We start from the raw sequence: 23,652 nt of genomic DNA on the forward strand, positions 1-23,652 counted from the left end.
ACTTTCTGCCAGGCTTCACCCTCTGGTCCTATCTGCCTAGTGGTCATTCCAGGGCCTAGCTGAGAGCTCTCACCGTGGTGGTCCCCAAGCCTGGATTGTGAGCCCCATCATCTTGGAGGCTGGGAGGCTGTCTCCCCTGTGGTCCAAGGGGCCCAGCTCCCCCTGCCTCCAGACTCTCCCCTCCCTTGCTGCACCCACGACCCATCCCCAAAGCCCCTCCATCCTCTCCCCGGCTGCCCCTGAGGACTCGTAAGACAGCCAGCCCTTCCTTCTCCTCGAAGGCTCAGCAGCTGTGTCTCTGGAGGGCAGGAGCAGGCACTAGGCTTGCTGTAACATGGGGAACGCCTTGCATCATTCTCATTACCCCAGACAGACCAAGGGAGGTCTAACTCAAGGACAGTCCCTCCTCAAACCCCAAACCAGAGAATTTACAAGGCCTGGAGTCCGTAGAGGTCATTCCGGGTGTCCCTTCATCTCACAGAAGAGGAAGTTGAGACTCCAAAAGGGGAGAGAACTTATTCGAGGTGACCCAGCAAGTTAGCACCTGGGCTGATATTAGGGCCCCAGATCCAGACAGAGCAAGTGTTTATGTCAAAAGGACCTGAGTTTGAGTCCTGGCTATACACTTACCAGACGTGTGACTCGGGGCAAGTTACTTAACCTCTCTGAGTCTCTGTTAAATCTGCATAATGGGCACATGATACCTACAAAAGCAAGTGAAGTGTATAGTACAGAGCCTGGTATATAATCTCTTCAGCATGTAGTTTCTGTTCTTGCTGGCTATCGTGATTCAGTAGCAGCAGCTATTTAAGCAGTTTATCACGTTTAGGGGAATAGAAGATGGGTTTGGGGTTTCCTTTCTTGGTGAGCTTTCACAGGACCACATTTCCAGCTAGGAGGGTTTAAACATTGCCTGCCTGGCCACATGGCCTGCATGACCTCTCAGGATTCCTTCCCAGAGTCCCACAAATGTCACAGGCCCTGGAGCGCCCCCTACTGGTTCTAAAGGAAAAGTTGCTTGACCGGTAAACCCAGCGTGTAGAGCAGGGATACAGGTTCCGGAGTAGCCCCCTCTGTGGTCAAAGGGCCTTTCTTCTGAGGAACCCCCATCCTAGTCAATTCCCTTGCTGCCCTTGGTTGAGAGGGGGCAGGAAGTAGGCATGGAGGGGGCAGGGGCCCCTGACTGAATCCAGAGAAGGAGCTAAGGGCAGTGCCATCCCTTTACCCCAAGGGCAGTCAGGCCTAGGCTGGGGGGGGCCAGAGATGCGGCTCTACCCCAGGCCTGCTTTGTGACAGTGGATAAGCCGCCTTCCACTAGGCCTTGGGGACCCTGTTTGTGTTTTCCTGCACAGGTCAGAGATCACTGAAGGTTCTTAGAGTTCCCGAGCTCCGTGTGCTAATGCCCTTCCCTGGGGGAGTGTGGGAATACATGTGTACGCATGTGCACACGTGTTTGTGCACGTGGGTGTCGTGTGTGTGTCCATGTGTGTGCATGCCCACAACATCACTTAACCTAAGGCTGTGTATTCTTTGTTCTCTAAGGATCAAGACAAGACCAGGCCTCTGTCCACCCTGGCCAACTTGGCCATCATCATCACAGACGTCCAGGACATGGACCCCATCTTCATCAACCTGCCTTACAGCACCAACGTCTATGAGCATTCTCCTCTGGTAAGACCCTCCCCGGCCCTTGTGAGACTTCCCTCTGCACCTCTGGTAGGGATGGGGGCCCTGTTTGGTGGGATGGGCTCCTTGGCGTTTCCTACTCCCCCAAACCCCTATGCATGGCAGTGATGGGTGGCCCAGCACAGTGAAAACCCAATCCCCTCTTATACCACACCCCACCTCCTCGTTCTCTCACTTCATCCCTGGAGGGCTCTGAGTGGCAAAGAGCAAAGACTGGCTAGTGCAAGCGAAGGGCAGCAGTTCAGAAGGATTTACATGAGATGATGGGGATGCCCGTGGAAAATCCAGCCTGGGCTGGAGGGCAAATGCGGACTCAGCCGGGCTCCCCAAAACATCAGTGGGGCTCAGCCATGCCCCCCACGTGTCAGTCAGTCAATCTGCCTCTCTCAGCCAGCCATCACTGCCCAAGGTGGCGGCCACCTGCCATCCGCCCCACAGGCCTTCCTAGGCTTGGCTCTTCCCTGAGAACTCACAGCTCCGGCTGCCCCTTCTGACTGCCCAGACTTTGGGTTTCCCAGGGCCACGTGTGCAGGAGAGGCACCTGATTGGCCGTGGTCTGATTTTTTTTTTTGGCTGCGTTGGATCTTCGTTGCTGCATGCGAGCTTTCTCTAGTTGCAGCGAGCAGGGGCTACTCTTCGTTGTGGTGTGTGGGCTTCTCATTGCAGTGGTTTCTCTTGTTGTGGAGCACGGGCTCTGAGCGCGTGGGCTTCAGTAGTTGTGACACGCAGACTCAGTAGTTGTGGTGCACAGGCTTAGTTGCTCTGTGGCATGTGGGATCTTCCCGGACCAGGGCTCGAACCCATGTCCCCTGCATTGGCAGGGGGATTCTTAACCACTGCGCCACCAGGGAAGCCTGGCCATGGTGTGATTTTGTGCCATGTCACAAGGTCAGAGGTCACCAGCCAGCCTGTAGATTGGCTGCCCGTGGGCCATGTTTCCACCATGGTTGTCAGCTGTGACTGGGGGTCTTAGAGACAAAGCATGCCGCTGCCCCCGGGCAGGGGCTGTGGGTGGGCAGCTTTGCTCAACTGTGGGCCAGGCAGGCAGTACTAGGCGTCCCTCGTCCGGTAGCCATCCCTGCTTTCGTACAGACTAGAACAGAACACCCGCTGTGGGCTGATGAATTGGAAAAAGGTGGCTCCTCGGGCAAACACAACCCCTGGACATGCAGCTCCGGGAACAGCTCTGTGGAAAGAAAACTGTGCCCCTCCTTCTGAGGGAACTAAACGTGCTTAGAGGAAAGACACAGCTTTGAGAGCCAAGGGGGGCACACACCTGAACGTGTGGCTGTTCAGCGCCCCACGCGCATGTCTGCACAGGCTCTCAGAGTTGGGTACAAGTGAGAGGCAGGCTCCCCCGACCGGAGTGCAGGCCATGCTCCTGGACCACCACAGACCAGGAAGCCTGCCCCCCAAGTTCGGGACCATGGTCTGTCCCGACCATCGGCCTCCTCCAAGCACCATACTGCAGGCTCCAGGTATGAGGGGGTATCCACTTCTTGGGGCCGCTTGTGCGCTGGAGGGTCTGACGAACAAGTTGGCCTCCTGTTGCAGGTGTCTGAAGCTGCTTCGAGGGCAGAGGGAGACATCTGAATGTCCCCACCCCAGCCGTCTCTTTCTTGGTGGTCCATGGACAGCAGGAGCTTGGGCTTTCAAGACTGTAGGCTGCCTCCCCCAAAACCTCTTTGCTAATAAGCACTCATATTCTCCTCCCTGACCTTTCAGACGAGGTGGGCGCTTGCATCTGCCCCCAGCCCCTGGCCGTCCCTTCTTAGTGCTCAATGCTCCTGCATGGCTCACTCACCCTCGACTCCTTTGCTGGACCGCGAGAGTAGTGCGGCAAGAATGGGGTCTGCTGTGAGCATAGCGCACCGTGGGTGCTCAGGAAGTGTTTTTGGAATGAGTGAATGAATGAACGAACGAACGAACAAACAAACAAACAAATGCCCTGGTCAGACCAGCCCTCTCGCTATCCTGTCATCCTCATCACCCTTTGTGCCTGCTCTGGTCACCAACCCCAAGTCCACCCATCTGTTGGTTCCCAGCTCACTGACGACCTTTCTTGGAATTTTTTCCTGGCTTCCTCCTCACTGGCCCAGGCATAGACATCCCTCTCCCCTCAGCTCTGCTGGAGTTCACCCTCCTTACGCTGCATGACTTCCCGCTGAATTGTAGCCGCACCTGTAACGTTCACCAACGTGTAAGTGGGTTACTTTGGGGCTCCTGGTCACCAAGGTGGCTGAGTCTTTGGGACCTGTGGGAACCTCCCACAGGCCTCCCAGGGCATCGTGCTCAGGGCTGAATGCAGGCAATATGGGCAAAGCCAGCTTGTCGATTGAAGTGAGGACATGATGGTGGCTGGGCAGCCAGCGGTCTCGGAGCAGGTCGCTGTACTGCCATGTACCTGCTTGGCCAAATCACACGACTTCCAGACCTCTTCCTCTTCGGGGAACCGGGGCTACAGCTGTCTCAATTGTGCCCCCCTAGCCTGGGGGTTTTAGAGATCGAAGCACCCAGCAGTGCCGGCATTAACAGACGTTAGAACACCGCGGTTATGTGTTGGGATTGGGCTGGGGGTCCCAGCTTCAGCGTCATTTCAGGGTCTCGGTGGTCAGCAAGAGGGGTGTTGGTGTGAGTATCATCCGAGACCTTCAGTTTGTCTTGTTTCTCCTGGCATCCCTGTATCGTAGCAGAGTAATACTAAATGTAGCTATTACTACAGGTGTTCCTTTCGGATCTGCAGATTTCTGAGTTCGTCCAGCCATCCGTTCCATTTTTCATTCTTTTACTCATCCTCTAGATGTTCATTAAGCCCCTGCTGTGTGCAGGGCCCTGTGCTAAGCCACGCTTTCCCGATGATTCCACGGGCCCCTGCTAGGATGACTCCTCAGAACAGGCAAACGGGGCCCTTGCTCCCCTTGTCTCCCGCGCTCCTTATGCTCGGTTTCTTGACATCTGACATGGTTCTTCCTCAGGATGAGGGACCTTGATATCTCTTTGCCTTGCCAGGGTTGACCCTTTGGCCCCGCAAGGCCACTAAAGCCAATGTCTGGGGGGCTCCCAGGGAGCAGGTCTGAGTCCTGCCTTTGGGTCATGACCAGGCGGGGGCAAGCCAGACAAGGAAGTAAGTTGGGAGATTCGGACTCTCCCAGCGCCCACAGAATCGCCTCCGTGTCCACACACCTCTGGCCTCCCTGCCTCCAGTCTTGAAAGTTCACCGCGTCCCTTGCACAGCTTCCCATACACCCTAAGCCTGATTTTTCCAGGCTTCTAATCCGTTTCCGTGCCTTGATCTGGGCCCTCCATGTCCCTTTACAGTGTGGAGCCCTGATTTAACGCAGCACTTTCCCGGCCAGACCAGGGTAGAGGAGCTCCATGGCCTGATCAGTCCCCCAGGCCGGAGGACCCAGGAGTCCCCCATCCCCGGCCCTGCCTCTGCTGGCCCAGCGCCTCCATCCGGACCCTCGCCCACTCTCCCTCACTCCCCCTTTTTATCTGCAGCTCCCAGCATGTTACGCCTCCCTCTATCAGTGTATCAGGTCAGCATGCCTCATCTAAAGTGTATATATTACCTAATAAAATCCTTCTTATTTGGGATTATTGCATCAAATTTTAATTTCCTCACTCGAGCAACAGCATGTCGGCCTGCCCGTCAGTGAAGGACCGATAGAAGGTGAAAAGAGCGGATAAACTGCACAAATTACTGCCAGCCGATGCCTATCAGCCCTTTGACTGGAATTGACTGGAATTAAGGACTGAGAAATAGGATTTTCTGCCTCAGAATCTGCTGTGGCAGCTCCTGTCGGAAGTCTCTTCCGGACCCATGGGCTGCCTCCCCCCAAGGGCGCCTCCCACTCCCGAAGCAAACTGCATGTCATCCTTTCAAGTCCTTAATCCTGTCATGGAAATGGGGGAGGGGCATGGTGCTGGGCCGGCAGAGAAAGAGGTAGACAGGCCCCCTGAGGCTCCAGCTTCAGCCACTCTCCTGGCCAGCTTCTTTGGAAGGAGGCAGCCACAGAAGGGAGAGTCATGTTCCTTCTAGAGCGGTCCCAGCTCGTCTCAGCTCTGCCCCGACTTCCCTACTGGTACCCAAGCCTCAGAGGCTGGGGCTGCCTGGCACCCTCACTCACCCCCTCACCACACCTTGAGCCGCAGTCTCCCCACATGTACCCTCACTGTGAGAGGTTGTGAGAAAAAAGTGAAGGAACCTATGCGGGAGCCCAGCACAGTGCTTGGCACACAGTAGGTGCTCAACTAATGCTAGCTCTCCCTGTGAGCTCCTAGCTCTTCTCTCTATAGAATTCCCAGAAAACGTCTTCCCTCCGGGGTGGGGATTATTAACCTGGGGTCGTGCGGGGCCTGCATTTTGCTGGAATTGTTTGGAACGTCACATGCATGCATAGTCTGGGAAGAGGCCTCTTAGCTTTCATCAGATGCTCACGGCGGTTCCAGGCTCCAGTGAATAGTGACAGTCACTTTTATAGCATTTTCTGTGCACCCAGTGCTGTTTCAAGTGCTTTACATGTATCCCTTGCTGAGGTGTGGGACTGTTGTAATACCCACTTTATAGATGGGGAAAACCCAAACGGTGAGAAGTTAAGTAACTCACGCAAAGGATTCAGATCCAGACAGGCTGACCAGAGTCACACCCTTAACCCCCTTGCTGTACTGATCTTCCCGCAATAAGGAGTTGGGACCCTGCATGCCTGTGCACCTTTAGCCTCTCGCGGGAGGGGTTGGGGGCGGAGGTGGGGGCCTCATTTCCCAGGAAGCCTCCTGCTTGCAGTGTGGGTTCCTATGAAGGGATGAAGCCCTGTGGCCAGGTGGGCCCCAACTCTAGCCCTTCTGCGCCCACCTACCTGCTCTCCTGGCCATACCCTGATGCACCCCAAGCTGGGGTACCTCTCTGGAGAGCCAGCCAAGCAGAGTGCACCCCTGTAGAGGGGCCCAGGCCCGCGACGGGCACTTCTCCATCCTCTCATCTTTGGAAATAGTTTCAGTATATTGAAAATATAATCACTGAGACTGAAACAAGAGCCGTGGGTTCCCAGGAGCCCCTAGTCCTCCCTGTTAATTCCTTCTCATAACATTTCCAGTCTTTGTGGCTGCACTTGTATTAAAAGCTCAGGGTTTTATTAAAAATGGATTTATTTATCCAAAAAGATGAAAACCCAAACTTTGTCAGGAGCCTCTTAGAGCTCTCTTCGTGGAAGCTCAGGTGTGGCTCTTCCGGGGGAGAGCCAGCCTCCTTGCCGTCTGGTCCTGGCTCTCCCACTGGGCCATCTGAGCCCTGGCCCCCCAGGACGACTCCAGGCTGCCAAGGGCAGGGCTACCCGTGGGGAGATTCTCACAGGGCTCTGAGGGCTGAGGGTTCCTTGACCACCACCTCCCCTCTTTGCACAGGCCAGCGCTGGCCCCCTTCCCGTCCTCCCGAGGCTCACTGACCACTCCAGGCCCTGGTTGTACGTCTGCAAGCATGCAGCTGCCCCTTGAGGTTTATTGTTTAGCGACTGTCTGGAATGGTGCTTTGGTAGGCACTGGGCCCAGCTGACCTGGCAGGCCAGCCCCTGCCCTCAGCAGGCCAGGGGCAGCCAGGGGACCCTCATGCTGGAACACATGTGAGGCTCAGATTGGATGGGGCTGTGAAAGAGGGAGCTGACCCTGTGTTGAGAAAGCCCTTCCTGGCAGCAGGAGCCTCAGACCAGAGTCCTGGACTCTCAGGCCTGGGGACAAATCCAGGCCTCTCTTGTGTAAGGAGTGACACCAGGAAAAGCATACCCCCAAAAGACGCCCCCTGGAGTGATGGGGAGAGCCGTTTGTGTAGACCCTTCAGATCTAATGCAGTGCTTCCCAGATGACCTCCCACGTACCCCTGGGTCTGAGGCTGTTAAGATGTTACACGAAAAGAATCTGTCTTCAGCTCAGAAAACGGGGGAGAACAAATGGTAACAGATTTCTTTACCACTTTACTACTTCTGGGAGCCTTTACCACATTAAAGCCCATCGTGCATCTCCAAGGAAGGGACAGGGAATGTATGTTTTCCCATATTTGGCATGAATTAATACATGTAAAGTGCTTACACTAGTGCGTGGTACATAGCCACAACTTTCATAAATGACAGTTATCATTACTATAACGACCTGTTACAGAAGCAGCATCTCCTGGCAGGCAGGAGCATTTTGGAGCCAAAGTACCTGACCTTGAATCCTGGCTTCACCATTCCCTCTTCGCGGTGGGACCTTGGAAAGGCCACTTAACTCGTGCTCAGTTTCCTCATCTGTAAAATGGGGCCGTCTCCCGGGGTAGTTGAGAGGGTGAAATGAGTTAATACATAAAAGGCGTTCGCAGCAGCGCCAGGCACATAGTGAGTGCTGGAGAAGGACCCCTGCCGCCGCAGGTGCTTCACACTCTCTCACACAGCTCAGGTCCTCAGAACCCACTTCGAGAGATGCGTCTTTAATAGCATCTTTCTCTGACTTTGTAACAGTCTGTTTCCTCCATGGGATCTAGCTAGAGCTCCTGGGCTGGGGGGAAGAGCGGGGAGTGCAAAGGAAGGAGCCAGACCTGCTTTCTGTGTGGCGTCCGCCTCTGCGCTGTGTCCATTTCTCTGCTGGAGACATTTCCCCTGCAACATTCTCACCTACCCTCAGCCAAACCTGGGGGCATTCAGGATTGCCACACACCTGGGCTCAGGAGAGGCTGGAGTGACAGCTGTGCAGGGGAAGCACTGCCCCAGGAGGGTGAGGTGGCAGATGCCCCTCCTGTGTCCTGGCAGGGAGACCAGGAGGCGTCGGAGGCACCTTGCCCCCAGGGCACTCCCTCCAGGTCAGAGGCCTGCATGTCAGGAACTAGCCTCTTTCCACAGGAGAAGGTGCTCAGGTGGGGGTGGAGGGTGCAGCCTGCAGGCTTCAGTCTCCAGCTGATGACCAGTGAATATGTGAGAGGCACCAATGCCACAAGAGACGTTCATTAGACATGCAAATGCCAGGGTTGCTATCTCCCTAGGGGTTGGGGACAAGGCTGTCCTGCTCTCCGTCAGTCAGGGGAACTGCAGCCTGGGCCAGAATCTCAGGCAGGCATGGCTGGTGTGATAGGGCCTGGAGAGCAAAGCGAACATTGCCCTGGGTGAGGGGCGACTCAGCAAGTGGTGGTGGTGGCGAAGTTAGGATCCAATCATGTACGTTCATTTATTCAATCACTTGGCCAATCAATTGATACTTGAGTGTGCCCATTATATGCCAGCATCTCTTCCTAGTGAGTTGTAGGCCTCCAAACCCCTGCCGGTGTTGTGTCTTTTTTTTTTTTTAATTAATTAATTAATTAATTTTTGGCCGCGTTGGGTCTTCATTGCTGTGCACGGTCTTTCTCTAGTTGTGGCGAGCGGAGGCTACTCTTCTTTGTGGTGCACGGGCTTCTCATTGCAGTGGCTTTTCTTGTTGCAGAGCATGGGCTCTAGGCGCGCGGGCTTCAGTAGTTGTGGCGCACAAGCTTAGTTGCCCTGCGGCACGTGGGATCTTCCCGGACCAGGGCTCAAACCCGTGTCCCCTGCATTGGCAGGCGGATTCTTAACCACTGCGCCACTAGGGAAGCCCCCTGGTGTTGTGTCTTTTGCCTGGAGCACCTTCCTTTTTGTTTTCTCTCTCTGGCAAACTCCTACTCACTCTTCATGACCCATCCTAAATGTCACCATCTGTACAACCCTTTCCTCCAGGTGGACTTGTACATTCTGGGGTTCATTTATGCATCTAAGCAACCTCATATGTGTATAGCAGTGTCTGTGCATATTGTGTGCTCCCCAAAAGCAGGGGTCCCTGAATCCCCATGTGGGAGTCCCAGCCCCTAGCCCCTTCTCCCCCAGTGCTGCAGGGAGAATGAATGGGGTGTGGGGCAGAGCCATGTGAGGCAGGAGCTGCTGGTTGTAGTGCTGGATGGGGCATGGTTCAGAGGACCATGGTGGCCTCCATGGTTGTCATGGTCATCCTGGAGATACTCATTTTCAGGATTTATGATGCTTTCATTCACAGAGTAGTTGATTCATGATCTTCTCCTTTACTCAGGCCTTACTGAAAACTGAGTTGTTGTTATTCATATTAAGGTGGGGAAAAACAGACCAGAGGGGTGCAGCAAACTTCCTGAGGTCACACAGCATTGATGTGTGTTCGAGATAGAGACCAGCCCTCTTGTCCTCCTGCTGGATGCTCCTCCATCAGCTCTTCTTCCCTGGGTGGTTTATCCGAATGAGGGGAGTTGGGGAGGGGAAGGGGAAGCAAGAGAATCAGCAAGATTGGGCCTCTCCAGTGGACATGGAGGTGTTTGCCCAGGGGCCTCAGCGTATGTCCCAGGGATGATGGCCTGTGTACTCGGTACCTACTTCCTAGGCTGGCCAGGAAGTCCCCATGGGGAGGGAAGCTGTGGGTGCCAGGACAGCTACAAAGAAGAACAGCAGCCTGGGGGCTGGGCGACCAAACTCAAGTCCTTTCTCTTTCCCACCCAGGGCACGACGGTGCGTGTTATCACCGCCATCGACCAGGATAAAGGACGTCCCCGGGGGATTGGCTACACCATCATCTCAGGTAAGGCCTGGGCTGCCCTGGTCCCCCACCCCGACTCAAGAAGAGCTGCATTAGGAGTGTCAGGCTCTGCAGGACAGTGGAGAGATCTATGGCCATGTGGGACAGTGGCATGAAGGGACCTGCCCCCAGGGACAACCTTGGCCAAAGGACCCAGGCAGGGAACTGACCGGCTAAAGGAGGGAGGAGCAGGGGAGGGGAAAAGGAGCTTGGAACAGAGGCTTAGGTGCCCGGGGCTGCTGGGTGGTGTTGGAAGGCAGGAGCGTGCGCCGCTGTCCGAGGTCTCAGGCTTCTGGGCACTTTGGGGCTCTGAGCCTAGGTCGTTGGTGACTCTTACCAGTGCTCTGGGATTTTCTTTGTTTTTCTTTACTCACTTGATGAAAAGATGGCAGCTGTTACATCACTTTAGAACTAATACAGCTGCAACTTCGGCTGATTTCACGCTCCTTTTACATTTCTGACTGTTAGAAAGTCATGTCTCGTCTGGAATGTTGCAGGGAGGCACATGAGCCCTCCTTCCCCACCCAATCCCTTGGTTGAGCAGAATAGTGACTGAATGCAAAGAGGGTTCTGGTTGATGGGACCCCTCACCCCACGTCCCCACCCAAAGACTGACAAAGCAGCAGCTCCTTGGCTGTCTTGGGACTGGGTGGCTTTGGAGCAAGGCGGCTGGTGAGGTCCAGGAGAAACTGCTCACTCACTCACACACTCCAGACCTGTCCTTGTTCTCCCGCCCACACCCACACCCCACACGTGGCCTCCCTGCCCAGCCCGCTGGTGAGTGAACAGTCAGCCTGGTGCATCTGGGCAGGCCAGACTGATGGCCAGGAGGATGGCAGGCCACCAGGCCAGTGTCCACGCCATTGCCCCTCCCTACCACACTGCCAAGAATAGAGAGTGGCATTTTGGGCGCATTTTCTCCCTGAAGCTCAAAAGGCACCAATGTGTGTAGTGATCAAGAACATGGATGGTGTCTCCTGAGCATCCTGCCTGGGGTGGCTCTCCATACCTCAGTTTCTCATCCATAAAATGGGAGCAATTAGAGTACCTACCTTAGGTGGTTCAAAAGTCAGAAGACTCACTATATGTCAAGAGCTTAATTAATTATGTAAAGTACTTTATAAGTGTTAGCTGTTATTATTATTTCTGCTAGCAACTAATAATACCTTCCGGATGTTGAGGGTTAGCTGGTGTGAGGGAGACCCCTCACATCCTTGGAATGCACGAAATCAGGGCATTATGGGCTTCCTGTGACCTGCAGCTTCTAGCATAACTGTTATTGTGCTTCTAAGCCCAGGGGACCCCAGGACCCAGAGCGAATGTCAGACCAGCTCATGTGGTCAGTAACAGCAGTGTGGGTTTGGGCCTCTGCTCCCCACACCCCATTTCCTCCCCATTCTGATGCCCAGGACAGGACTCAACAAGAATAAAGCCCAATATGTACTTGTAGAATGAATGAATGAGCATCACTCTAGAGTAACGGGTATTCAAATTCCAGTATGCCCAAGAATCAGCTGGGGCTCCTACCAAAAATGCAGAGTCCTTGGCATGCGTGAAGATTCTCATTCTGTAGCACTGCGGTGCAACCCAGGAAAGGTCCTTTCTCCCAGTGCTTCAGAGGTAGGTGGTCCTTAGGCCAGGATATGGAAAAGGAGGTCCTAGGAAGGAAGCCATTCTGTAGGAAGGCAGAGTCCTCCTGGGAATTAGGGGCCCTCTCTTGGTGAGCACAGGAGATGGGAGGCCCACGCTGATACTGGTATCCCTCATGAGTTTGTCAAATTGGGAAGCAAAGCAAGTGCCTCCCAGTGACGGGGGCTTGTGCTGGAGATCTGAGGGAACACCGGTGAGCCCCAAGGGTGATGGAGTTGGGGGCCTAGTATGAGGTGGCAGCATGGGCGGGATACCTGGCTGGGTAAGGGATTGTCTCCTCATCTCATTGGCTCTGGGCTGCTTCCAGACATACTCCTAGGTGGGGGTGGGGAGCAGGGAGCCAGGGCCTGGCCTGAGGTCATGGACAGACTGGAAATAATGCCTGCAGTGACACTGGGAGGCCATCCTCCAGGGCATTGGTCCATTTCAGGTCCGTGCTGGGTGCCAGGCCACCAGCCCCAGACCCTCAGGTCCTCTCTAACCTTCAGAGATGGCCCCGGTCACCCCTTTCCTCTGGAGCAGGAGGCTGCAGGGCAGAGCGGCTTTGGTATCTGGGCTGGGCTCTGAAGCTTAGAGTCTGGGGGCAATTGCCTGAGGCAGCATCCTGTGAGATTTCCAGAGGCACGCTCTCCTGGACCAGGTTCCCAAGTGCAAACAACAGGACGAGGAGGGAGACCCAGGATGTGAAACGACAGGTAGGGGATGTGTGTGAAGGTGGGGCAGGAGGCAGAAAGTTCTGGAAGACCTGGAACACTTAGCATAGTTTTATAGGATTCCCGTTGCCAGCACAGATGTGCCTTCAGGGCTTTTAGAAAGGATGACAGATGGGCTTTCTCTTACCTGCCAACTTTGATTGATTGGTAATGGCTGCCCGAAGAGGACCAGGAAGCCAAGCAGGCTCAGTGCGGTAATCAGTTGGTAGAGTCTGCCATGGGTGTGGAAATGGAGGGGGCAGCACTGCGGCAAATGTCTGCCATCCTCGGTGAGGTAGCACTTGGATCACATTCGCAGGGTGGCCACGATGGTCTTCATTGTCATGGGTATTTGTCGCCACCCGAGCGCACCCAAATCCTTTTCAGACAGCTGAGGAGAGGGCAGTCCTCTTTCTTCCCTTGCCATCCTGAGCACCTGGCTCCCCTGCCTGCCCTTCTCCCCAGGCCTGGGCCGGTGTGGACTCCCTGTGAGCCAGCCTCAGCCCAAACCCAAGCAGGCAGGCAGGCAGGAGGGCACAGTCCCCAGGGGGACAGGTGGACAGAGGCTAGGATTTGGCCTCTTCTCTACTTCCCCCAGCCGGCCAGCGTAGACACTGCTGCAAAGAACATTGTCTACCGAGGGCCTGGCCTCACACACCTGCCTCTCCAAGGGTGTTAAGTCGCAGCCCTCTCCCAGGTGGCTTGGCCGCTGCCTGTTTGGCTTGAAGGAAGAAGAAGGGATGCCCTCCCGGGCCCCTTCATGCTGACTGCCCCACGCTGGCCCTGAGTGCCCAGTGTGGGAGCCTGCTCCAGCCCAGGTGCTCTGGAACCATTGTCATTAGAAAGAAAGAACTGAGGGCCTCAGGGTCTCCTGGAGCTGGGTGCGAGTCCTGAGGGCACCGCGGGTGACCTCCAGAGCCTGGGCAGGTGGTCTGCCTCGGACACAGGCCTGAGCCCTCAGGGATCCATGGCACAAGGTTAACCTGCCCAGCTCCCTGAGGCCCCGTCCCCTCCGGGCTGTTTATCTCCCTGCAGCCGGGGGGATTTATGTCCGCACACCAGTGCTTTCCCCATTACTAATGACCCCTCTGTTTTGCCAAGAACAAAGAGGCCTTCAGACGTAAGTTATGGCTCCACTGCCATCAATTTTTTCTCAGCCTCTTGTGGCCAAACTGTGACCAAAGAAGGACAAGGTTTTTGCCCAGAGAGGACCTGGCACGGGCCCCATCGCTCCCTCAGCCCGTGCCTGCCCTGCCGCTCACCAAGGCCATCACTTCCTCCAGGGCCTGACCTCTGGAGCTCTGCGGGCTCCTGTCCCCAGTGGCCGGCCCAGCCTGTGGTCTGAGCAGACACCCTCCTCTACCAGATGGAGGTAGTCCTGCTTCAAGGGGCAGCTGCCCCGCAGAGCGCTGGACTTGGAGTCCAGAATTGTCAGTGTGAGGCCCAGCACCCCCACCTGCCACAGGGTGTCCAGCAAGGCGTTTGGCCCTCTTAACCCCATAATCCTCATTCATGGAATGGAGATAATAACTCCCGTGGCAGATGAGATGATGCCAGAGAGACTCTAAAGGGCCATAAAATATTAAGCATTATTGTCAAAGAAAGATCAGGACCAGGGGTCCTTGGGACTCCTAGTCACTCACTTTCTCCTTAATTCATTTAAGTATAGAGAAGTACGTGGTTGAGAGTGCAGGCTTTAGGGCCGTGTCCAGGGTGGTGATTGCTAGCTGTGCTGGCCAATACGGTTGCCCGTGTGGCCCTGGAGCACTTGAAATGTGGCCAGTCTGATTTGAGCTGTGCTGAAAAGATAACACACAGGATTTTGAAGACTTGGTATGAAAACCAGATTGTAAAATATCTCAGTAATGTCTTACATTGATGACATGTTGAAATGGTATATTCAATGTACTGGGTTAAAGATACCATACTGTTAAAATTAACTTTACGTATTTATTTTTTCATTTAATGTGGCTACTAGAAAATGTCAGATAGCACATGTGGCTCACATTCTGTTTCAATGAGCAGCTCTATTGCAGAGGTAGACCGCCTTGGGTTGCCTTCTACCACCGACCAGCTATGTAACCTTCCGAGCGTCAGTTTTCCAGTCTGTAGAGTGGAGGTAATAATAACCCACGTCTCACAGGGACGCTATGAGGACTCAGTGAGCCAGACGCGGAAGCACTTAGCAGAGCACCTGAATCTGTAGCAAGTGCTCAACAAATGGGGACTCTTAATATCCACCCACAGTGGCTTGAGGGCCTTCTCTGTGCGAATGTCCTGAGAGCTGGCGGGGCCCGAATCACTGTCTCAGCCTCAGGAACCTGCAGGCAGTCAGGGGGACAGGCTGCAATGCCTTGGTGGAACACTGTGGAGACCAGCAGGGGCTGTGCTGATAATTGTTAACATGGAACAATGGCTCCTTGGGGGGTCCACTAGTCCGTTCTTTCTCCTTTTGTGTATATTCAAAACTATCCGTCATGAAAAGTGAGAAAGAATCCGTGGGAGGGGGGAGCCTCCCCAGCCGTCACTGGGAGGGGAGGCTCAATGAGGAGAGATCATCTAAGCCAGCCCCGACTGATGAGCAGGAACCAGCCGGGAAGTGTGGAGGGAGGGTCTGTTGCAGGCAGAGGAACAGCAGAGTACCAAGATCCCAGAGCAGGAGAGCGTGCAGCCCGGTCTTGGCGCTGCAGTAATTGACCGTGGCTGAGCTCAGCACCTGAGGGAGGCCGTGGGGGAGGAGGCCACAGGGGGAGGCAGGGCCAGCCACGCAGGGTGTGGAATGCCCAGCCCGGGAGAAAGCCAGGCCCTGGTCCTGAGGGCAGTGGGGAGCCAGGTCAGCAGGGGAGGGACGTGGTCGGGGTTGCCTTGTGAGAAGCTCACAGTGGGTTGGAGGAGGGCAGGTGGAAGCAAGCAGGTCAACGGGGAGGCATTTTCATTTTCCATAAACACCGGACTGATGAATTCTGTCATTTCACTCTCTCCTTCCTGTAATTGACACTAAACAAACCCTTCTCCGGTACCCGAAGGCCCTCACCACCCTGGGGTGTAAGGATTTGGTGAAGGAGCCCAAGCTAGCACTTTCCACCACTTTCTGCATTACAGCACCATCTCAGCCCAGACACCACTTTCCAGGCTGAAGAGGCTTAACCTCTCTCATCATCCCTTTCCCTATCTGAGCCCTGCTTCCCCGGGCCTCCCGCAGTTCTGCAATATCCCCCAGGCTGAGGGGAGGGGAACCCCATTTGTTGGGTACCTGCTGTGAGCCAGGCACTGGCTGGACCCGTTTATCCCTCACAATAGTGTATGAGGGAGACATCATTACTCCACTTTACAGGCACGTAGAGCAAGGCTCAGGGACTTTTATAGACTGACCAAGGGTCACAGCTACAAAGCAGAAGAGCAGGGATTTGAACCCAGGTCTCTTGGGTTCCAGAATGTAGCCAGTTTGCATGATGACACTGGTTCTCCAAGTGTTGGCTCCGGATCAGCTTCACCTGGGAACTATATTAGTAATGAAAGTTTTGACCCCACCCTAAACCTGAATTAGAAACTCCAGAGGTGGGGCCCAGGTGACGCTGATGTGGCTGGTCTGGGGACCACCCTTTGAGAAGCTCTGGTCTAGAAGAGCACGTGTCATCAACAAGATAATATCACCCCCAAGGGGGCAAAAATGTATTCTGAGAGGTAAAAAATATCTTACTTCTTTTATGTATAAGGCACAGATATACATATGTTATATCTGTGGTATTAAAATTTCATGCAGCTTGGGGGAGCAGTTAGGAAAAATGTTTCAAATGGCTAGGGAGGTTGGAGGGGCATGCGATAATGAAACACAGGTTGAGAAATGCTGGCCTAGGATGAAGAATAGGTGCGCAGTATCAGGGCTGAAAGCCCTCAGTCCCAGCTTGAAAGGCAGTGGCCTCACCACTGGGTCACGCTGGCGGACTTGCCCAGGTTGGTTAGTGAAGGACAAAGCTCTCACTCGCCCCTCGCTGGATTTCACTTTCAATGCTACCAAGTGAGGCAGTTCCTTGAAAACACATTGAGCGCTTTGAAATGAAAGGTGTGTGTGTGTGTGTGTGTGTGGAGAGAGAGAGAGAGAGAGAGAGAGAGGAAGAATAAGCAGTCAGACTTGCCCAAGCCCACACCCCCACATATGCCAATAACTAAATCAGGCCCCTGGCCAGGGCCTAGTGGGGGACAGCTATCACAGGAGACCATCATTTGAATCACTTCAAAGCCCTTGTGATTAAGCTGCTTGGCGTGTTTCTCCCCCCAAGAAGTAAAAACTCAGGAAAAGCAGATCTGCTTTGGAAGTCTGAATTGCACACCAAAGCCCCTGGCTTGGAGTACACAGTGGGTGCCTGGAAGCCCCAGAAACCTCAGGGCATCTGGCCAGGCACAGTGGGGAACGGATGGAGCCAAGAGGGAGCCAGGGAGGAATCAGGGCAGATCAGACAAGTGGTGGGGCCAGTTGGTGGAGGGCATACAAGGCAAAAGATATGGGTGCTTGAGCATGGCTGGGGGTGGGAGGGTCATCAGAAGACTTATCTCATAGGAGTTCTGGATGATCGGAACAGGAAGCACTGGAATGAGGGTGATCTGCTAACAGGTTACTGCATCAGTCTAGGGGAGGACTGGGGGTTGTTGTGAAGATGTACAGGAGGGAAGTCAGCAAGGTGATATAGTGAAAATATGGTGCAGGAAAAGGAGGAGACAAAGAATCTTCTAACCTCTAAGGGGTTCCTGGTGGTAGCCTAGGCAGAAAGGAACATATTCATAAGGAAAGCTGATCTGCTTACACCTATGACTGCCACATTAGACCCGTGTCAGCACGTGTACCAGATCTCCCCCATCCCATACCAAGGCAGACATCACTAATTGATCACGGCACACTTTCCCACTGAGCCTGAATGGGCCTCCAAGCCTCCATCAGCCACTGGTAGTTGACAGGCATTCTCTTGAGAGCTGGAATGAATTTGCCATCCAAGGTTTATCCAGTTTTCATCCCATGGCTCTCTTCTTTCAACAATATTTAGGGACAGTGCCTCTGACTTTTTAAAAATTTGATTAAACATATATTATTTCCAGTTCTCTCCCACCACATACCAAAACAACAATAGGTCACACTAACACTAAACTCCTCCTGATGAACCACAGGAGAGCCCGCACTTCATTCTCCCTGATCCTTCTCCCTCCTCTCTTCAGGGGTACACTTCTTCTTCGCTCCTGCTACCCACACTCTTCTGTGCCCCACCTTTGTGATAAACCTGAGTCTTTGTTCTTCTCTCCTTTACGGAGGCCCTGCACGCTCTTTGTCAGTAGCTGTGCCTTGCCCCTTGCTTCTTTCCCATGAATCAAATTGGTCAGTGGACTTTGAAGAGGTTTCACCGCCATGGTCTGAGACCCTCCCTTTCTGCTTCTCCTCTTTCCCACACCCTCCTCATGGGCAGGAGTCTCTGACCCTTGCTCGGGACACTATAGAGCCTCCTGTGGGCCCCACGTACTGTGCGAGCACGCCCAGGACCTCCCACTTAGGCCCAGGCAGCACCTCTATTCCGCCTCCACAGCTGGGCAGGGGATGGCCCTCCACTCAGCTCAGAACCCACTTCTCTCCAGGCCTGGAGTCTGACAGACCAGTCGTGGCTGGAGGCTGCTTTCGGGGGCTGGGGCTCATTCTACTTCACGCCTAGTGGTTGCTTTGGTGGGAGGTTCTAGTCTGGTTTCCCCAGGTCAACAGGTATTTGTCTTTTTAAAAATTTGGCTCATTTCTAGTTTTTCCTCATCTCTAAATAACTGCTTTTTATTGAACTGCTCGGGGCTTGAGATCCTTGGAGGGTTGTGAAATTAGCCGGCGTTTGCCTTGCATTCTCTTTCTTTATCTTGGCCCACGTCAGGCACACACAACTGCTTTACACATCGTCCTTGGCCTACGGTCAGCACTGGTCCACTTTGGTTTCATTATTAATTTTTAATAATATTGTGGACACCCCTGAACCCACCAACCAACCCAAGAGCTAAACCATCGTGCATACCTCACATACCGGTGTTCCTCCTCCAGTCCATCCCCTGCCTCCCCGTCCCATAGCTGTCTCTTTCAATCTTGCATTTTTTCATTCCTCTGCTTTTAAAAATTATTTTGTCACATTGCATATTGCTTGCCTGTAGTTGTCTTTGAACTTTATTTAAAAAGTGTCATACACAGTCTCCTGGGACTTGTGTTTTCTTTTCAATATGGTATATCCAAGATCCATCTGTATTTTTTTTTGATGTAGATATTATTTGTTCATTTTCATTACTCTGTATTACTTCATCATGGGAAACTATCACAGGTCATCCGTTTTCTTGTCGAATGGTGTATACACTGATTTTTGCTATTACAAGCCATGCTGCTCTAACATCTTGTATCTCTCTCTCTCTGAACTTGTGGGAGAGTTTGCCTTGGGCTACATACATCCTCTCTCACCCTCACTCTCACCCTCACCCCAGAAGGCGGCTGGCCAGAGCCATTTTACAGATAAGGAAACTAGACCCAGAGAGCTCATGAGACGTGCTTAGGGTCCCACAGCACATAAGTGGGGGACACAGGATTCAAACTCAGACCTTCATGCTTCCAAAACCCACATCCTTTTTGCTATCTTTTACTATTCTGCCTGGGAAACCAAGTGATTCACGTCAACCCGCTGGTCTGCGTGCCGGACTGGAATTCTAGGATTCATTCATTCATTCAGTTAACCAGTGGATATTAATTGAGTGCCTACTGTGTGCCAGGCTCCATGCCAGACCCCGGGGACCAACCGTGAAGGGAAAGTCGCTGTCACTGTGCCCACAGAGCTCACATTCTAGTGAGGAAGAGATAACTAAATATCATCAAAGGCAGTGTCTCCTGGCCACGTTAAGTATTGGGAAGGAAATACCAGCATGAGGAGCAGGTAACTGGGGCGAGGGGCCACTTAGGAAGCGGGGGTCAGGAAGGCTGGACAAGGGGGACGTCAGCCGCCTACCTCAGCCTCCCCAGGCTGTGGGCTTGGGAGGGGATCTCGTCCTCCCACCTCAGAAAAGCTCTCAAATATCTCTGGGGAGCTTTGAACCTGCAATGAGCCCCTCTAAGCAGCTCAGATTCCCAGCTCCCTTTTTCATCTGACTCCCCGGATGACTGCTCAGCTTTCAAGGCAGCCCCCAGCCAGGGCTAATCTGAAATAAAAGTTTTTATTTATCTAGCTTGATACCTGGTGCAAGGTTAAATCATACAAGAGAAAAAGCAATAAAAGAGAAAGATTAAGTGTAAGGCGCCGTCTTAGGCATGCCCTTTTGCAATATGGTTACAAAGATATTAAGCCTGAAGTCAGCCACAGCCTCACACTGCTGTTCCCTCGCCTCTCTGGGCTCTGCGCAGCCAAAACAGGAAGGAGGAGAAGAGAATGGGGCGGGGGCCACAGGAGGGAGACACCCTGGGGTGCCCTGCAGAGAGGGTGAGTGAAGCAGATGGAGTTCTAGTGGCTCAGCCCATCAGCCACCTCCCGCCCCTACGCGGCTCTGATTCATGACTTCCTGGCGGAACAAAAATGTTGACATCTGCACCTACGTTCCCCTCAGCATCTCCATGTCATCAGCATTTATTGTGTGCCTGCTGTGGGCCAGGCACCCTGCAGAGAGAGTGGGAGAACTCTTAGTAACAGGCCCTTCTCACAGCCGGCCTGACTCAGGTCTCAGCTGACCTGGAGCAGGTTACTTCTACTGTCTGCGCCTCAGTCTCCTCATCTGTACAGTGGGAATGTTAATAGGGTTTATCCAAAACATTATCGGCTGGTTGATGACAAGCGCATGCAAAAGATACTAGGGTTCCTCAGCACGCAGGTGGTAATGGAGTCCCTAGAAAGGCCAATGTCACTGGCTCTTGCCTCTCCTCTCTGCCTGCGAAAACCTAAGACTACAGCTCTTGGTAAGATCCCCAAGCATTGCAGGGGCCCCTATGGGCAGGGAGGGAGGCGGTTCCCATGTGCTGTCTAACTGACCTGGTCTTTTGCCCCTGATCCCTTGTGGGTGTCCCTTGCACAAAGCCAAGAGGGTAACTCACCTGGGCCGCTGCTGTGAACACCCTCCATAACCGCTGGAATGGCCCCGCATGCCCCGGACACTCCATGACCCTGGAGCCAACGTGGATCGTGGGCAGAGACGGGGGCTGCTCCTCTCCCCTACCTGCAGCTGCACTCGGGCCCCACAGCATCCCTGCTGGGCCCCTCTGTACTCCATGACCCCCCACCATATAAACAGCTCCTCCCACTCCAGCCTTCAGTTCTTGTCTTGGTGGGACCCAGACAGAGCCATGAGGATACCGTGACAGCCTCCGCACCCCCATCTCTCCTACAGAACACATGTTTTAAAGCAATTTAAAATATGAAAGGAAAGGGAAGGGACCTTTCTTTTAGCCCACATATCAGACACTGTGCAGGCCCACCCACGAGTTCACCAGACAGGTCCAGTATTGGCCCCAGGGAGAACCCAGCTGCAAAGTAATTCATCATACAAGCCTGAAGCATGGCATGTATAACAAATGCTCCAGGAGGTCAGGAAAGGGTTTGTCTTTGGGAAAGGCAGTCCTTGAGGGATGATTTAGAGAGACCATAAGGAAGGGGGCATCACCAGTCACAGGGCAGGGTGTGAACACACATTCAGGGGACCTCCTATCCAGCCCTAACACCCTCTTCCAACATGAGACTCACATTGGGAGAGCTTTGAATGCCAGAGTAAGGGGTCACAATAACACAATAATAGTAGCAAACACTTTGTGGATGCCTAGGACTAGATCTAAATGCTTCTCCTGCATCAACTGTTTAAATTCTCCTACTAACCGCATGAGGTAGGTACTATTGTTGTCAGCCCATTTTGCAGATGAAGAAACTGAGGCCCAGCTGCCCAAAGTCACATGGCTGGTGGGAGGAAGAGCAGGTTGGCTCCAGAGCCCCTGGCCTCCCCTCCCCTTCCCCCTGCCCTGAGCACCTGATGGGACTGCCGGGCTCTGGGAGTCACTGGATCTACCTGTGGGTTTGGCTGTCTTCCTGGGCCCCTGCAGCCCTCCCTCTGCCTCTCTGTCAGGTGCTCCTCCTGAGTCAATTAACTGGCTGCCCCATTCAAATACTTGACCAATATCCTGGAAACAGAGATTTCAGGGCAGATATTTTCAGACATTGATTGAAGTGAACAAACATTCTGACACAGAAGGAATTTATTGCTCACATTTTCCTTCTGCTGGGCTGTGCTGCATTCCAGCGCCTTCAGAAGACATCTCTCTTGTGGGGGGCAGTGGGGTGGAGTCAGGCTGCCTCTGTTTACTAGCTCACTGCCCCTCCCGCCCCCTCCTGCTGCCAGTGCATGAAGATGCCCCACTCTGAAGGACCACATCACTGAAAGCAGAAGCTGAAGGGCACTTCACAACAATGTCCAGCATAGCAAGGGTTATTTTAAAGGAGCCAGTGACTGATTTTTCTTCTTAATCATGGTCGGAGTCTTAAATGTCCGGAGAGCCATTTAGTTGGGACTTAGGGAGCAGTTTGGAAAGGACGACTAGAGGTCCTGGGATGCTGTCGGTCCTTTAGAAGTTTGTAGGGACAGAAGAGTTACCCCTTCATGACTCAGCAGATGCTTAGTGAGGAGGTCTTGGCGAGCCAGCCTCCCTTCTTGGTGGTCTTGAGGAGACAGGATCTAGAATGGAAATTGGAAATGGAAAACCATTCTGTGAGAAGCTTAAGGATTTGCTGGGGAGGTAAACGTATGAAAAGTTGCTTGTCCATCCTAACAGCATTTGCTGAGGGCCTCGTGCTTGTCAGCAAGTCCTCTGGGAGATCAGAGAAGGCTGAGAGCGTTGGGGGCTGGGGCTGGGGCTGGGGCGAGGGCAGCAGCTTCACCCCAACTGACCGCTGATTCCCCAGAGAGATGATTTTAAGTGACACACGGGTGGGGCGTGAAATAGCATCACATCACACAGTGAGAGGGCTATTCCCTTCTCAATTCTCTTTTAGAATTTCTATTGCTGTCAGCGTTGTCCAGCAGGAAGTCCAGTTGGGTACTCACGTCTTTAACACCTCTCTACCCCTTGGCTTGTCTCCCTATTTAACAAAAGGAGAGCAGGCTGGAGCCTTCAGATGCCAAGCTGATGCAGCTGAAATCTCACCACGTACGCTCATTTTCTCTATTTTACAATGACTATTTATGGCCAATGAACTGGTTCTCCATTTGTGAGATGCTTAGATAGATTCTTTTAGAATGATTCTTTAAGGGAGAAAAAGAATCAAATGAAAGAAAAATAGAAAATAATAATAATAGGAGTTGCATACACATATGGAAAAAGTTGGGAGGGTGGCATCCAAATGACTGAAGATTGGGCAGTCCTGACATCGGAGTAACTTGACCCGAACCTTTCCTTATCTGTACAATGGGAAGGACGATGGAGCTCCCGGGGGTTCTGAGAGTTGTATCAGTACATGTAAAGTGCTCAGAACAGCACCCAACACCAGGCAAGAACTCAGGAAACACCAGCCCTCTATTGGATAGAATCGTGTAAATGATAGCACCTTGGAAATGGGGGAGGACTAGAGCCCACAAGGCAGTATTATTGAGACTGAAGGATGGGTGGGTTAGGTGGGGAGGAGGGCATCCCAAGCAGGTGGGACCAACTGGAGCAAAGCCTTTGAGGAAGGACTGGCTATTCATGAGATGTCTGAAGGGCAGCAGACCAGCCCACTGGGCTGTAGAGGAGGAAGGCGGAAGGTGATTTGAATGGTCTTACGCGTCAAGCTATGGAGTATTGGTTGTTCCTTTTAGGGCACCTGTGGTTCCAAGAATTCAAGTGTGCTTAGGAAGCGCAGAGAGAGGGGCCTTCTGTGAGGCTGTGGGGTTCCTATAGGAATCCGGGGCAGACCCTCCTTGGAGTCAGGCCTTCCAGGATGAGGACCTGGGACAGAGCTTGAGCCCTCTCTCCTTTCTTACAGCATTTATGTTTGTTTCCTATGGCTTCAGTAACAAACTAGCACAAACTTGAGGGCTTAAAACAACA

The 23,652-nt window shown here is 53.4% G+C and overlaps 1 protein-coding gene across 2 annotated transcripts in view; it reads left to right on the plus strand.

Moving 5' to 3' along the window:
• CDH23 (cadherin related 23) overlaps positions 1 to 23,652 on the plus strand; it is a 394,527-nt gene that overhangs the window by 124,921 nt on the left and 245,954 nt on the right. For both annotated transcript variants that reach the window (XM_060125509.1, XM_060125510.1), the window contains exons 7-8: positions 1,543 to 1,671; positions 10,182 to 10,260. In XM_060125509.1, coding sequence (XP_059981492.1) covers positions 1,543 to 1,671; positions 10,182 to 10,260 — 208 coding nt within the window. The remainder of the gene's footprint in view (positions 1 to 1,542; positions 1,672 to 10,181; positions 10,261 to 23,652) is intronic.

Source organism: Lagenorhynchus albirostris, chromosome 16 (genome assembly GCF_949774975.1).
Source record: "Lagenorhynchus albirostris chromosome 16, mLagAlb1.1, whole genome shotgun sequence".
In the NCBI taxonomy this organism is placed as follows: Eukaryota; Metazoa; Chordata; class Mammalia; order Artiodactyla; family Delphinidae; genus Lagenorhynchus; species Lagenorhynchus albirostris.